General features: G+C 38.1%; 1 protein-coding gene across 1 annotated transcript in view; it reads right to left on the bottom strand.

The window, feature by feature from the left end:
* The window catches only part of EYS (eyes shut homolog), a 286,523-nt gene that overhangs the window by 43,855 nt on the left and 226,874 nt on the right, over positions 1–15,794 (bottom strand). The window contains exon 11 of the mRNA XM_062626098.1: positions 9,139–9,311. Coding sequence (XP_062482082.1) covers positions 9,139–9,311 — 173 coding nt within the window. The remainder of the gene's footprint in view (positions 1–9,138; positions 9,312–15,794) is intronic.

Here is a 15,794-nt window from a genome sequence, read left to right as displayed (position 1 = left end):
TCAGCTCTTGTGAATAGGTTTCTCATACAAGTGAATTATTGGCAACTACTGCCATCTCGTGGATTCTGTTACATTGTTGTAAACAGAAGTGCACCGAAATATTCACTCAAAACTCAGGCAGACAAAAGAAAATAGACATTCTCCCATTAAAAGAACTGCCACCTCTGAGAAATGTGTCCCAATGGCTCTAATTATAAACCTTCAAAAACACACTCCAGTTAACATTGTGCCCAAACCACACACCACTCTGCCAGAGAGCTGAGGCCTCTTATGAACTTTTTGTCTTTGATTGTGCTCTGTGTCTGTCAGTCCTATGCCATTCATCATTGTTCTCTTCTGCATTCCCGGTACTGAACATGTAATAAGGTATGATTTGTCCCATTGAATCACTAACAAATAATGACAAATTATCACATTATACAAATATATTAATATGGTTGTCTAAATTTCCCTTTGCATACCTTATCAGAAGTAAGCACAGAAGTGGGAGGTAAAAAAAAAAAATAAAAATTATAGTTTGATAACAATCTTAACAAAGACGAGAAAATAAAGTGACAAAGAAAAAAGAGAATAATAATTTCATTATCTTTGGATTTTCTGAGTTAATGTTCCTTTCAGTGTTCACAGTTAATGTATCTTGAATCTTAGCTTTACAATACATTGTAAAAAACAAGACAGATGAAAGGGATAGAAAAAGATGAAGATTTCAGGCTATAGAATTACAATTGCATAATACACCTTTTTATATTATCATTGACTAATTGTGTACAGTTATCAGCTCAGTGTCTGGCTTCGGGATCAGCAGACATATACACAGGACAATGAGTATAATTTAGTCCTCCTAAATACCAGCTCACATATTTGCAAAGGCGATGTTGAAAAAGGAATGCAAATCACTACTGAGCATTGGATTTTCCAATCTTCCAAGCTGTGATGGGCTGTGGTCAGTCCACTACACATTGGATATGCTGTTGCTTCCTCCTAAGAGGGAGAATTCCTCACACTCTTCTTCTGCTCTAGCATAGGGTCCATCTCACAGGAGACAGTTCTCTGTGAACTTCTCCAGCATAAGTAAATCCTTTTCATTTGAACTGGATTGGCCCTAGAACTGAAACTGGAGGAATACTTCTGGTGAATAGTTGCCTGTCAGGTATAGCCCATTCACTACAACCGTTTGAGCTCTGCCCTTCAGTCAGTTCTTAACCCAGGGCAGCATGTACCTGCTCATCCCCCAGTTGGACAACATCTTCAGACTGTGAGGAACAATACCAAAAGCCTTACTAAAAATCTTCCCTCATGCCCTTTTCTTTGGATTTGAATGACATTCCAGTCAGCAGAGACCTCCCCAGGCTCCCAAGACCTTTAGTAGATGATCAAGAGAGGCCCTGCTGTAATGTTTGCTAGTTCATTCTGAATTCTGGGAGGAATCTCGGCAGGCACCACAGACTTGTAAACATGTAGCTGAAATAAATGGTGTCTCAAAATTTCAGTGTCCACAAATGGAAAATCACTGTTCCCATACTTGTTGCCCTCCAACTCAGGGCAGCCCAAAGTCTGTCAGTCTTATTAAAAACTGAGGAAAAAATTATATTGAATACCTATGCTTTTTCTTCATCCCTATTAATCAGATGACCATCTTCAACAAGTATCAGTCGAATGTTTTCTTTAGACTTGCTAGTAACATACTCGAAACTCTATCTTGTTATCTGACACAACACTAGGCAGTTTCAACTAATTGAGCTTTGGTCTTTTGTGTCTTCTCCCTGCATAAATGAACCACAGCTCTGTACTCTTCCTGAGAAGCCTGACATTACTTCCAGAGATCATATGGTTTCTTTTTTCTCTTGAGCTCCATGAGGAGTTCCCTGTTCAGCCAAGCTGGTTTTCTTCCCCACTTGCTCGACTTGCAACACAGTGCAATTGCATGCTCCTGTGTATTTAGTTCACATGTTTTGCTAGTTCTACGTTAATGATGTTTTCATTAATAGGCAATCCAATTTCCTTACAGGAAACTGGGAACTGCAAGGAGGATAAGGTGAGGGGTGCTGGAACTGCAGAGCAGTGCAGTGTCAGCTGAGCTAAGGTGATAGTAAAAGACTCTCGATGTCTGGAAAACTATTGTATGAGGAATTAGTGATCCACATAATGGGTAGTTCAGGTGTATGCCTTCCCCTCCCCAGCTGCAGTAAATACTTATGTTCCTTTTATTTGCCTTGTGGTATTAGTAGTCGTGGAGCCATGGGCCCATTAGCTTATTTCTAGTAACTTGTACTCCTGATCTGAAATAATAAAAGTGATTTCACTACTCAAGGATGAAAATATGAATCTGAAAAACTGGTAATACAGCAGTGAAGTTAATAGCATGTGTCCTGGGTTTAGCAGTAGCAGTCATTTTTAATCCTTCTTAGTAGCTGGTGCTGCGCTATGTTTTTGACTTTCGGCCTGGGAACAGAACTGATAACACTTAATGTTTAGTCTGGCTGAGGACTTTGTGAGCCTCATGCTCTGCCAGGGAGGAGGGGAAGCCAGGAGGAAGCAGAGACAGGACACCTGACCCAAACTGACCAAAGAGGTATTCCATACCACTGCACGTCATGCCCAGGATGTAACTGGGAGTTACCCGGAAGGACTGGGAGACTGCAGGGTTGGAGGAGGTCAGTGCTTGGTCAGGCCTGGGGGGTGAGTTATCGGTCGGCTGGTGCTGAGGTGTTGTATTCTCTTCCCTTGTTATTTCCTTTGTCATTATTATTATTGGTGGTAGCAGTAGTGATTTGTGTTATACCTTAGTTACTAAACTGTTCTTATCTCAACCCGTGGGAGTTGCATTCCTTCGATTCTCCTTCCCATCCCTCCAGGAGCAGGGCGGGGGGGGTGGGGTGGGGTGAAGAAAAGGGGGCAGAGAGTGAGAGAGTGACTGCATGATTTATGGCTGACTGGGTTTAAACCACGACAGCATGTGAGTGTGCATATGTGTGTTTTGTACAGTTTTTATGACATTTTTCATTTGGAGGGGAGGGGGAAATTAAAGGCCAGCTAAAAGCAAATGACCCAGAAAACAAATTCTCTTGAACAGGAAGAGCAGCAACCCAGATCAGCATTCCCCAAACTGACCAGAAGCCTTGCAATGCAGGTTTGTTTTTTTTTTTTTTTATCTGAGGAAATTCCCTTTGGGCATCTGCTGTCACTGAACTGTGCTATTTAGTCTGCAGACGCAAACAAGTCTGAAGGTGACATTGTGTGCCAGACACAGCTGCACAGAAGCAATTCACTTGCAGGCTGATTTTCACTCTTCAGAGCTTGGAGCAAGTGACTATTCCCACTTCAGCACTTGGAAATTAATTTTATACATGTGGGGAATACATCCTACAGATATCCTTCTGGAAATCTTTGCACTGTGAAGTATTACCATAAATGCTGCTCGGAAAAGTTTCAAGAAGGGTACTTAAAAGATTGCTGTGAATGCATGCTGTGGATGGCCCTGTTGGGTGAGTGATTATTAAACTCCATTTTAGTGAAACTAAACCACTGAAGTTTGGTTTAAACCACCAGAATTGACACATTTACTCATCTTAGCAACGCACATTCCACTTCTTTACTTCTTTACATTTACCTTTGTGTTATAAACTGCTTGATCTTGATTCCTGGCTTAACAAAATGCTTCATCTTATGACCAACAGCTTTCCAGAAGGGCCCAGTTTCTTGTGTAACACATAATTAACAACAAAATCATAGAATCATAGAATAATAGAACAGCTAGGGTTGGAAAGGACATTAAGATCCTCACTTTCCGACCCCCAAGCCATGGGCAGGGACACCTCACACTAAAGCGTGTCACTGAGACTCTGTCCAACCTGGCCTTGAACACCACTAAATCAAGAGTTTAGAAGTCAAAGTGTTCATTTCCGTTCCTGGTGAATGAACCATTTCTGCTTCACTCACATTTAGAAGGCCATCATAACTCTGCAATACAATTATATCCTGATATTTCCTCTTTAAAATTTTCCTGGCACTCAGATAATTCAAACATACCAGCCTTATGTATTACGGACCATACCAGTTTCCTGTACCAAACAGGGAATGCTTTCAGTCTGTACCTAGGGCTTAAAAAAATTGAAAAATGAAATAAAGGCTGATTACAGAGATTGCAGAAATTGAAAAATTGTTTCATTTTTCAATTCTTGGGGAACAAGAACAGTGTCCTAAACTTTGCATCTTTTGGTGAGACACAATAATATAATTTTAATACTTTAATTTCATTGAAACTACTTGACTTTAAACAACAGTGATTTGGGCACATTTCTATTCAAATCATTATAATTAGAATTCAACTTAATTTCAAAAGAATTGAAGTATGGTGATCTGGACATCTCTCTAACTGGCTGTGCTCAAGTTTTGTCTTCAGATCAAGCAAGCACCATGGATGTTCATTTAATTTTTAGAGCTTATGAAATGACAAATTTCCCTGGATGACAGGCACTTTAGAGCTAATCTAATCCCCGCTTCAATAATGAGTGTTGATATATCTTCCTGACTGACTTCAAAAGCAGAAATATCAAATATATAGGAATTATTTTAACAAGCATTTTACAGAAAAAAAAATTTCATAACACCTCTGGAGAATGCGTATCCTGTGTTCATTTGGTCTGAAATGGTGCTATTTGTAAACACTTTCATTCAGCAGTGTGACCCTAAAGACTGGAGGAGACTTACAATCTGCAAGAAACACAATGCAAGCAACTTGTTACTAAATTAGGTATGGAAAAAATTTATTAGAGCAGGGCTTGGATGTTGACTGCTTTCACACAAAGCTACTAAAAAGCCAGAGCTCATAACTGGACTCAGTGTAAATGATGTAGATCACTCTCTGTACAGTTTAAGAAGCCAAAGTCACCTTGGAAATTGAGTCAAGTTGCCCATGTAGACACAGTCTCTATTCCAAATTGTTGCATACTGATGATGTTCATTGCTAAATATTTCCTGTTTTCTATTTTAATAAATGACTGAATTCTTGTTTCAGGCAACTGCACCCCTTTGAGTTGAAAGTTATGGGGGCATTTAACTCCTCAAATCAAGAGTGTTTGGTTATGTGACAAATGCTTGCCCTTAACACACACAAAGCAGCACAGAGACAATGGCAGGTGGTGTAACTCAATTATGACTTTGCCTCAGCTACTCCCAGCCCTATTCCAGGGACCATCAGCCCACCACAGGTCCACCCCCACAATACCAGAGGAGCACAGAGTCCAAAGGTAGGTGGGAACATAAATTAAGTATTCAGAGGACGGGACACCCTGTTTGGGCCCTCCCAGGGGTGACCCAAGAGACCCTCATCCCGAGTGTCCAGCTGTGACACTCACCATGACAAATCAGCACTAGAGCACCTTTTAAACAGTAGGGTGTAACTACCATGGAGTTGGGGACATAATATGGGATGCAGGTGAAGAGCATTTTGGAACAGCACAGGATTTATGGATGTCTAAGGGAGAAAACAAAAGAGGGAAGAAGAAGGGAATTAGGTGATTTAGGAGGAATGAGTGTGGGGAAAATAGAGGGATACAGGAACAAAAGGGGCATGAAAACAGTTGGCTGTTCAGTATGTTTGGCTATGTCCTTCCTCTGATCAGCACAGCCTGTCCTCTCTTCTAACTTATATTACCAGCCCCTGGGGCTACTGACCCATTCATTATGACTTAGCTATGTAGCTTCATGAGAGAGATTTCAACATATAACAGCCAACTTGCAGTTATAATAACATAGTAATCTAATGGTAAAAGCAAGAAAAGATGTGTTGTGAGAGATAATGCACTTTATTATGTGTATTTGGAAAAACGAACATGATTTTAGGAAGCTTTTCTTGATGTCTGAAACAAGCATAGGGTAACTAAGATAAACTCAGAGCAATTGTTATGAGCCTGTTCAGACTGCTGTATGCTCCATCTACTTCAGAAATAGAAGAAAAACCTTTGCTAGTCCCAGAAGCTTGTCTGGTTTTCTTATTTATATAGGTTTTGCCTCATTTGTCATATTTATGGTAACCCAGCAGTTTTCTCACTTTTAGAATGTTGTTGTTTCCCATAAAATGATGTATTTTTAACTTGTTGCACCAAGCATTTTGGTTTTGTTTTTATTTTGTTTTTATTTTTCCCAACATTTAATATGGCATAGATTTATTATCACTTTTTCTTACATATTTGGAGAGATTGATGTAATTAGAGTGTCTTCTAACTCTTAACAGATGGTAATTGGAGCTCTGATATGTGCAAGTTCTGTAGCAGCGGGTTATTTTGTGGTTCTGTTCACATCTTTATTTAGCTTTACTTTGTCTTTTGTAAATATCTGTTGGTAGGAGCAGCAATGCTGGCTTGAAATCTGCAGTTCTATTTGGTACATTTGCTATACTAATTTTATCAAATAATCGCTGTAACTTCTTGCACATTTCTTGTTGATGAAGTCCAAGCAGTACTCAATAAGCATTTAGGAGAAACAAGCTTTCCATCAGTGTTTTAGACATAAAGTAGTATGCACTTGATTACTAATCTTAATAGCAGAGACAACATTTTGGTATATCTTAAAGAGGAGATGATTCGTTGAAAATCTGTACACCTAGACTTTAGATTTTATGGACCATTTCTTTCTAGCAAGTTTATTATTTGGGCCATTCATTTTGTTGTAGTAAACAATCTGTTTCTAATGTAATTTATATTGCTCTACCATTGTAATTAGGCAATCTATCACTATCTTCAAAACACCTCACCAAATGTACACCTTTGATGCTGCTAGGACTATCCCTAAAGCTGCACCCAGACTTCAGTGCATTGTGGCTGTTTCTTCCCTGTTTGTTCAGTTTTAGTATATGTGGAAAAAAGGCTTTTTTTTTGCAGCTCTTTTTAAATTTCAGTGCAAAGTCCAACTTAACAAGACTTCTGTCTGTGATCACTTAATTTCTATTCTAAACTCTTAAGACACAGGTCAATAGAATAAATATTTGTATTTCAGTATTTTTTTGTGTTGTGGGCTTATTGATCCTAGATTTATACTCTGTGCTATGAAGCTGGGTGTTCTTCCCCATTTTGTTTGCTTACAGTGATGGTCCAAAAAGTTTTCCCTTTTCATTAAAAAAAAAATTAATTCTTTCTGTGTTTTCAAAGCCTTCAGCTCTCTAGTCTAATCAAACTAATGATTTTGTGTACTTTCCCTCAATTTAGGCTCTCTCAATTTTTACTCACTGTCAGTTTAGAGACAGCTAACTACAAAGAGTTGCAAAAAGCCTCATTGAACTACTACAGGGAAAAAGCGTTAGAGGATATGCAGTGTTGACAGATGTAAATTGAGGTAGATTACACAAACAGTCCTAGCCTTACATTGAGAATTGTGGACTCTGAACTTGCCATCAGTATTCAAAAAAAAAAGGTGTTAGGAGTTTTAATAAGCAGTTTCATGAAAAACACCAGTGTACTCATAAAAGGAAATAGGCTGGAAGAAATGTTTAAGGAAAGGACATAGAGTAAATCAGAAAGATGTCTAACAGTGTTATATATTATCACACCTTCAGTACTGCAGTCAGCTCCTCATTTTAAAGAGGGTGCAGTGGCACTGAGAAGCAACAAAGAAAGGAAGCCTGGATGACTAAAGATACAGCATGGCTAATGTTCCAAAAATGAATGAATCTACTTGAACTATTCAGAAATATTTTTTTTTGGGTTATAATAAGGATATATATAAAATCATGAGGGGCATGGAGAAGGTGGACAGGGAAACATTCATAAAACAGGGAACAACTCTGAAACTTCTCACACAGAAGCTTGAGGCATTAATGTCATTAGTAATTGGAGCGGTTAAGCAAACAAATGGAAGTACTTCTGCACAAGTTATATACTTAAGCTCTGGAGCTTTTGCCACAGGATGTTGCGTATCAATCAAGTTTATATGGACCAACTAGAGAAGTACATGGAAGAAAATAAATCTATCAAAGGCTACACCAGGTACCAACCCCAGCACAAGAAGCCCCAGTATCTTGTGATACCACAAGTTAAGAAAGATTGATTGATGGCTTGGCTTCACGAGTGAAGATTTGGGAAGGGCTTTAACCACGCTTACTACAAGCACGATGACCAAAGATTACCAAAGAAGTACCATACATGTTTCATACACTTGCCTACACATTCACTACTGGCTATCAATTATCAGGGTTAGGAGAAAACATGGATAAACCAAACATTAATCTGCTGAAAATTTTGGAAATTAAAATTTTAAATAAGAGTTACAGATGTATGTGATATGAAGAAAAAGACAATGTAGATTTTGATCCAATCTGGACATTGCTTAATACTTATTTTGAAAGCACTTCATATGCACTATTAAATCAGCTCAAAACCAATGATTATTTTCTATATGCATGTTTTTTCAATCATTACTTCTGTTGTGGTTTAAACGCTGAACCCAGGACAACTTCTTATTACATTGTTAAGGGAAAAGAGAACCTTGCATGCTCACACACAGGAATTTCTGACCTAGACCAATCATTATAATCAATGATTGAAGAACAAAAGCCATTCATTTGATAATATTAGTCAAAATACCAATTTACTTAGCTTTATTAATTTCCCTTCATCTTATCTCCTGTTTCATACCAACACACTTGGTAAATTTTAATTTGTTCCTCTTTTTGATGTGAGAAATTAATCAAATTTTAGCATCTGCTTGTATTTTTACAATCCAGAAAGTATTATTTGTACACTCCTTTACTGTACAAAATGTACAAAGTAATGCTTCCCCAAGTAGAGGAAAATTTAAACTACAGGAGAAATTAATTTCTTCAAAGCAGCTCTCAGTCAAATCTCTCAGCTTCTTTAGAGGTAAATTACTAAAACATCAGACTCTGTTTTTTCCTAGCTTGTCTGCTTTTAAATTCTTTGACCTTCTGTCTTCCTTTCTCTGATCAACACTTTTATGAAACAACAGGCAGCGAGGGTGCTCAGCTGCAACATTTTTTTGCATGTGATTGGATTTTGGGCTTTGTTCGTAGGTGGGAAGCTGACCACTTTCAGTGTTTTGCCTTCAAACCGTTTGGCTTGTTTATTGTACATTTTCTATGAATGGTAGAAACTATCACCTATGCATAAAGAAAATGGTTCTTACCATCACTGCAGAGAATGCCAGATCTTCCATATGGGCAAAGGCAAACAGCATCTCGCCTGGAATTTGGAAAACACGTAGCACCGTTTCCACATGGATTTTCTTCACAAGTTGCAAACTGGCAGAGTTTTCCAGAGTAGAGCTTAGGGCATTCACAAAACCAATTTTCTGCATCACTGACAAATTTAAATGAAAAGCAGAAAAATATGAATAAGTAACAAAATGCCTTAAAAAACCCAGGGTGGGTTTTATACTCACAGGAAATAGGTGACATTTTGCTTACAGTTGAAATACATTTTTTTTTTTTTTTGGTTGGTTGGTTTTTTGCTTGTGTACTTGACATTAGAGATGCCAAAATGCTTTACGGCATATGGGTGACTTGACTTGAGAGATTCTTTCAGGTTTAATTTTATATTTTGATTTATCTTTCCTTTCCTGGTAAGATGTACGGCTTTTAGCATGTATTACTTGTTATTCATGCTGCTGTTTTTATAACACAGTTGAAATAAGTGCTACAGAAAAACAGCTCTGCTATTATGGCTGAAAAAAGGAAAGAAAGTGAAAACAAAAATTATAAAGCTACTAGCTTACTTTGCAAATGGAAACATCATTTGTATATTGAGCTATTACGTATAGCTTGTGACAAGACAGTAGGATCTAAAGAACTGAAATAAAAATACTTACGGTAGTGCTTACATTGAAACTGAACCAGAATAAACAGGTAATATCTCTGCTTTCATATATTTTGTGTTCTCAGTCATAGACAGAATAATAGAATAGGCAAGGGAAAGAATAAGTTGGACTCAGTCTTGAGACGTGATAAAAACAAATGTTTAGAAACGTGCATATTCTGTTTGTATGAATTACCTGGGTTTTAGTATACAAAGGTAGCACAACAGCAGGTATGGTAGGAAAACGAAAATAAGATCGGTTACTTATTATAAATACAATTTCATTAAAGGTCTTATTTGATTTTCCCCTTGTTTTATGACTGAAATTAGATGACAGCTAGATAAGTCAATTCATGTCATTACTAAACACCCTCTGTCATTACTAAACATGTCTGTCTTATACTTGATAAGGTCACATGTGCCTGTGGGTATGAATACAGAAGGCATGATGTGAGCTGTATCAAACCACAGTCTTTGTGTTTGTCCAGATAATTATATTGTCCAGATAATTATATTAGGATGTTCAGTGACAAAATACAAAATGCATGTGATTTTTAAAAATCTTGATAATGCTTATGATATTCATGCAATCAGGTTGGAGAAAATAATCTGGGGTTGAAAGAACCCCTGTATTTTTTAAAACAGGGAAATAAGTGAACCTTGTGACAGCCTTTGTGCATAGCAATTGATGAGTGCATTTCTAAACTGACCACCTGCAGTTCTGGGAAGAGAGGATCTCAGCTGGAGAGTCTACAGAATGAATCTCATGAATAATGCCTCCAGACACCTTTGCAAAAGAAAATTACTATCAGCTGCAATAATAAATTTCTGTGTGTAGCCTATTCTATTTATAGATCTGCTGCAGACACCAGCAGAGGAATGTAAATGAGATCCTGGATTGCTTTTGTTTGTGCAGCATCAAGAAGCCTGCTTTCTACGGTTTTAATATCAGCATTACATGGTTCAGCTAATTAAAAAAAGAAACAATAAACCGAATTCTTCCTGGAAATCTACAACTGATGGTGATGACCGCTAAATCATCAAATGTGTTTCTGTTTATTTATAGAAGAGAAGACAGATCATCCCTGCTGACTGCCAAAATGCATAGACTTTAGTTTTCATCTTTAGAAAAACAATTTTCATGAATTCTTCTATTGAGCCATATAAGTCACCATTGGCCTTTTCTTTTTATAGCCTTACTTTTGCTATTGTAGAGAACATAATTAAAAATAAAAGCTCTCATAACAAATTGTGAGTTTATTGTTATAAAAATAATCAATGTTTCAACAATTCATTATTCGTGCCATAACACTCTAATAACAAAGAGTGATTCCCAATGAGGCAAAGACAACAATTTTTAAAAAGTTCTACAAAATAATGCAAAACTTGTAATATGACAGCTAGCCATAAAGTATCACTTCACATAAAGTCTCGGATGACTTACTTATTCTCTCTCAAAGCATTCTGTCACTGTACTTATAAAGAAAATGACAAGGTTCCCCATATTCTGTTGAATTTATCTGAGCTGCAAGAAACACATAAATGCTTGAATGACCATGGACTTCTCTCTTCCTGAGTGGATTTCACTATTTCATGATCCTGTTATCTTTTATAAATGCAAGAAGCAAATGAAAGGGGACAGCAAAGCAGAACAGTAATATCTTTTGTCTACATTGTACCTGTGAATGCTCTAAGAAAAAGTTATTGGATAATTACACACATGAGCTGAAAAAACTGAATAATGCATTAAAGAAACAAGAAAAATATCAGAATTTTGAGGCTTCAAGATTAGAAACAAAATTGGAATGTTTTTCTGAAATGTTATATATCTACACTTGCGTTTGAGTTCAGACGTAGAGAGATCTGAAAGAAATTTGAAGAAAACCTCCCTGTTGTCACCAGTTGAAATGCCTTCATTCATATTGTAGAGTGGTCTCGAGTGTATAAACTCAATTTTTTTCAGATGAACCTGCACCAGAAGATTTTCTTACACCTCAGGTACTCCAGCTGCTAGTGGGCATTCAGCCCATGAGGCCAGACCAGGTCCAGTGTGAGTTAAAGCTCCCTGAAACATGAATAATGGGGATGCTGGGTCCTTAGCCCTAATTGATATGCCCTGTATATCTATTCCTATCGAACTATGTTATCTGGTAATGTGGATACATATTTATATGCCACCAAAGAAAATCAGGTAGCCATGGTGTAGGTTATATACCAAAAAAGACTCCAGATTTTAACCTGAAATATTGAAGAACTCCAGAAGTAGATAGAGAAAAAAAACTAACCATCAAGAATCATATGAAGGAAGAATGATACAAATAGTGTGAGAAAATGGGAGAAGAGACAGAAATAGTGAAGAATAGACAAGACCAGTACTCCTAGAGCAGCATTAACTCATGTCACCAGACATGATATATAAAGAAAAAGGTGCAGGGAAGATGAACTGTCCTCTGAACAACTCTGAAATGGTGAGAGACACACTTCTTTTCATTACTCTTACCCATGTTAAAATATTCCTTTGATCTTCAGTATAGACATTAGCTTGGAAAGAAAATAATCAAGAAGACTTTTCATGGTACAACATGATACTGGTAATTCCATCAAATCCTTCTCCTTGAATCAGTATGACATCAGAGACCTGATTTAATGAAATCAAAGTTTTGTGCAAGATTGACAGCTTTGGGATGCCAACACAGGTTTTGATTAATTCCTGTTTTTAAATTGCATAATAAAGGGAGACTGGATTGTAACACATTAATAATACAGTCAGAGCTTTATTTAATCAGGTTTTTGCTTTTAAACTAATTCTGTTTTAAAAAGAAAAGATTATAATGCCTCTGTGCAACGTGCCATAGGCATAATTTGCACTCTGGTGGTATAGTGCTGTGCTTTTCCAAAGCAGGCTATAATTTTCTATATGCTTGTGCTTTTCCCATCTCTGAAGTGGGAACATTGTATTCTGCCATTCCCAGGGAAAGCACTGAGCATGCCATTGTTATAGTCACACATGAGAGGGCTTCCCTGAAAGGCAACCCTTTCCACACCCTTTAATCATGACAGTACTAAGCTGAGAATGTAAGAAACTGTGTGCTGGAGTGGGTTCAATATTTAACTACACAAGTTCTTTTAATGTTCTCACTATATTGTATGGGACAGTTATGGAAGTTGGAGGAAAGAGCTTCCTGAGCTTCTTCAGTTAATAAATAGTAGGTATAATTCAGTTAATTTTACAGTTGTTACTATTATTTATTACTAGTGCCATTTTGTTTCAAATAACAAGAAACTGAAAGGAGCATCACAATTTATCACTTTAAACTTTAAGTCGAATTACACTTCATTCAAAGATTCATTTAAACTCCTTATAGAAAAATAACAGGATAATGTAAAGGGGATTAGGATCTTCCTTTGAAAGCTTTGTGTAATAGCCAAATCCACAGAAACTCATTGCAGCCAGAAGGATAACTTTATCTCAACAATAATCTTAAAAATATTAAAGGACAATATGCAAAGGAAACATTTCTTCCTTGTGCACAGCAGGTGTTTTTCTACTATATAATACATCTGCCAATCTTTCCTTGTATTATACAGTGCCTGAAAACCATTTCAGCTTTCCTGTTGCTTTCCTACTTTCAACCAGGTTTCCTCAATTACAGTATCTTCTCTAGCTCTGAGTGCTTTTGTTAGCTTTACTGTTTTGAATCCTTTTTTTTCCCAATCAGGAATTATTATTCTGGAAGCTCCTGTTATTCACTATATATTTCTTTCTTTTTACTGAAGGACTTATGTATTGGGTTTGTGTGGTCAGGTTTTGGTAGTGGGAGAGAGGAATGGGGTGACTACAGGGGTGGCTTCTGTGAAAAGCCGCTAGAAGCTTCCCCAGCATCTGATAGAGTCAATGCCATAGGCTACAATATGGGCACACTGCCAGCCAAGACTGAGCCCATCAGTGGTGGTGGTGGTGCCTCTGGGATAACATGTTTAAGAAGGGGACAAAGTTATTGTGCACAAGAAACTTCAGCCAGAGAGAGGAGTGAGACTATGTGTCAGAAACAACTCTGCAGACACCAAGGTCAGTGCAGAAGGAGGGCAGGAAGTGCTCCAGGTGCCAGAGCAGAGATTCTCCCGCAGCCCATGGTGTAACCCATGGTGCAGCCCATGGTGAGGCAGCTGTGCCCCTGCAGCCCATGGATGTTGATGATGGAACAGGTCTCCACCTGCAGCCCATGGAGTACCCCACACCAGAGTAGGGAGATGCCTGAAGGAGGCTGTGATCTTGTGGGAAACCTGTGCTGGATCAGGCTCCTGGCAGGACCCGTGGCCACATGGAGAGAAGAGCCCACGCTGGATTAGGTCTGCTGGAGGACTCCTGACCCCACAGGGGACCCACACTGGAGCAGTCTGTGAACAACTGCAGCCCATGGGAAAGACTCGCATTGGAGAAGTTTGTGGAGAACTCCCACAGGAGGGATGCTACACGAGAGCAGAGGAAGGAGCAGCAGAGACAAAGTGTGATGAACTGACTTCATGCCAAATTCCCTGTCCCCCCGAGATGCTGGAGGGGAGGGGGTTCAGAAAATTAGGAATAAAGTTGAGCCAGGAAGAAGGGAGGGGTGGGGGAAGGTGTTTCTAAGAGTTAATTTTTTAATTTCTCATTACCCTACTCTGATTTGACTGGTAATAAGTTAATTTCCCCAAGTCAAGTCTATTTTGCTCGTGACGGTAACTCGTGAGTGATCTATCCTTGTCTTTATCTCAGCCCACGAGCCTTTCATTATGTTTTCACTCCCTTGTCCTGCTGAAGAGGGGAGTGATAAGAGCGGGTTTCGTGAGCACCTGGTGTCCAGTCAGGGTCAACCCACCACAGCTTTCTGAACTGATTCTCTTTATTGAAACTACCACTGACAGGCTCCTTTTAAACCAAGTCTAAATCACTTATGAACTGTATCAGTTTTGAAAACTCCTATGGAAAATATTTCCAGATTGGTTGAGTGCACTCACAGAAAAATGTTTTTGCTTTAAATTTTCTTAGAGGCAGGCTTATACTCAGAGTTATACTGGTTCTACCATGGACTAAATAGGTTCTCCCATTTAAAAGGTATTTTCAAATTCTTTGATCCAGATTAAAAGTATTGGAGTGGGAAGGTCCAAATTCCACTTCAAAAAGGAGAACAGGAGAGACAAAAAGTTTCCAACATGTCACTTGCATGCTGCCAACATGCAAGAAATAGACCATTGTGTACAAAACAGTTCAGCTCAAACAGAAAATTAATTTTTAGGACCTTGAAAGATGTCATTATTTTCAGGAATTTAGTATTCTATGATTGTTTTATTTATGAATGTACACATTCAAATATCTAACACAGTGCTATCGAGCTTTTCAGGATCAAGAAGCATCTCCTAGAGTCTTTTGTAAACCCTATTTAACCTCTATTTTCCACTCAGATGGTGAATACACAAGTGATTCCCCATCACAATGGATACACATCCATTAAAAAGTGTGATGCTTAAAAATTCATGTCCTCTTATGTGACAGGAATGGTCATTCCTGTCACATAAGAGGATACACAAGTGTGGGGTATCAAGCAGTTCTGGACACATAACACTTAATTGTGCATGGTTAAAGATCCCTCAGGAAAACGTACAGCAAGCAGTGGTTGGTTAGAACAATTTATGTGGGCAGAAATCCATTCCCTGGCCACATCTAGGGACAGAAATAATGGTCAGTCAGGCTGAGTCCACCTCAGGGACTGCAATTAACACTGACACTACTCCTTTCCCCAATATCCTCTATCTTTCCCGTTAATCTACATTTTCTCTTTCCTTGTGTTGTATGGGACAAATAGAAAATAGATAGTATCATCTGTTAAAATGTATTTATACAAAAGAAATTAAAAAGATTGAAAAGTTGAAAGGCTATGATTTTAATAATAAAAAATTAGCATGATATGAAATGTGGTTGGGGAAATACATGAACATCTTAAACAGTGT

This window comes from Pezoporus occidentalis, unplaced genomic scaffold, assembly GCF_034315485.1.
Source record: "Pezoporus occidentalis ecotype Australia unplaced genomic scaffold, CSIRO_AGI_Poc_V1 ctg29, whole genome shotgun sequence".
Lineage (NCBI taxonomy): Eukaryota > Metazoa > Chordata > Aves > Psittaciformes > Psittacidae > Pezoporus > Pezoporus occidentalis.
Note: the sequence above shows the minus strand (reverse complement) of the source record. Positions and strands in the feature narration are given on the sequence as shown.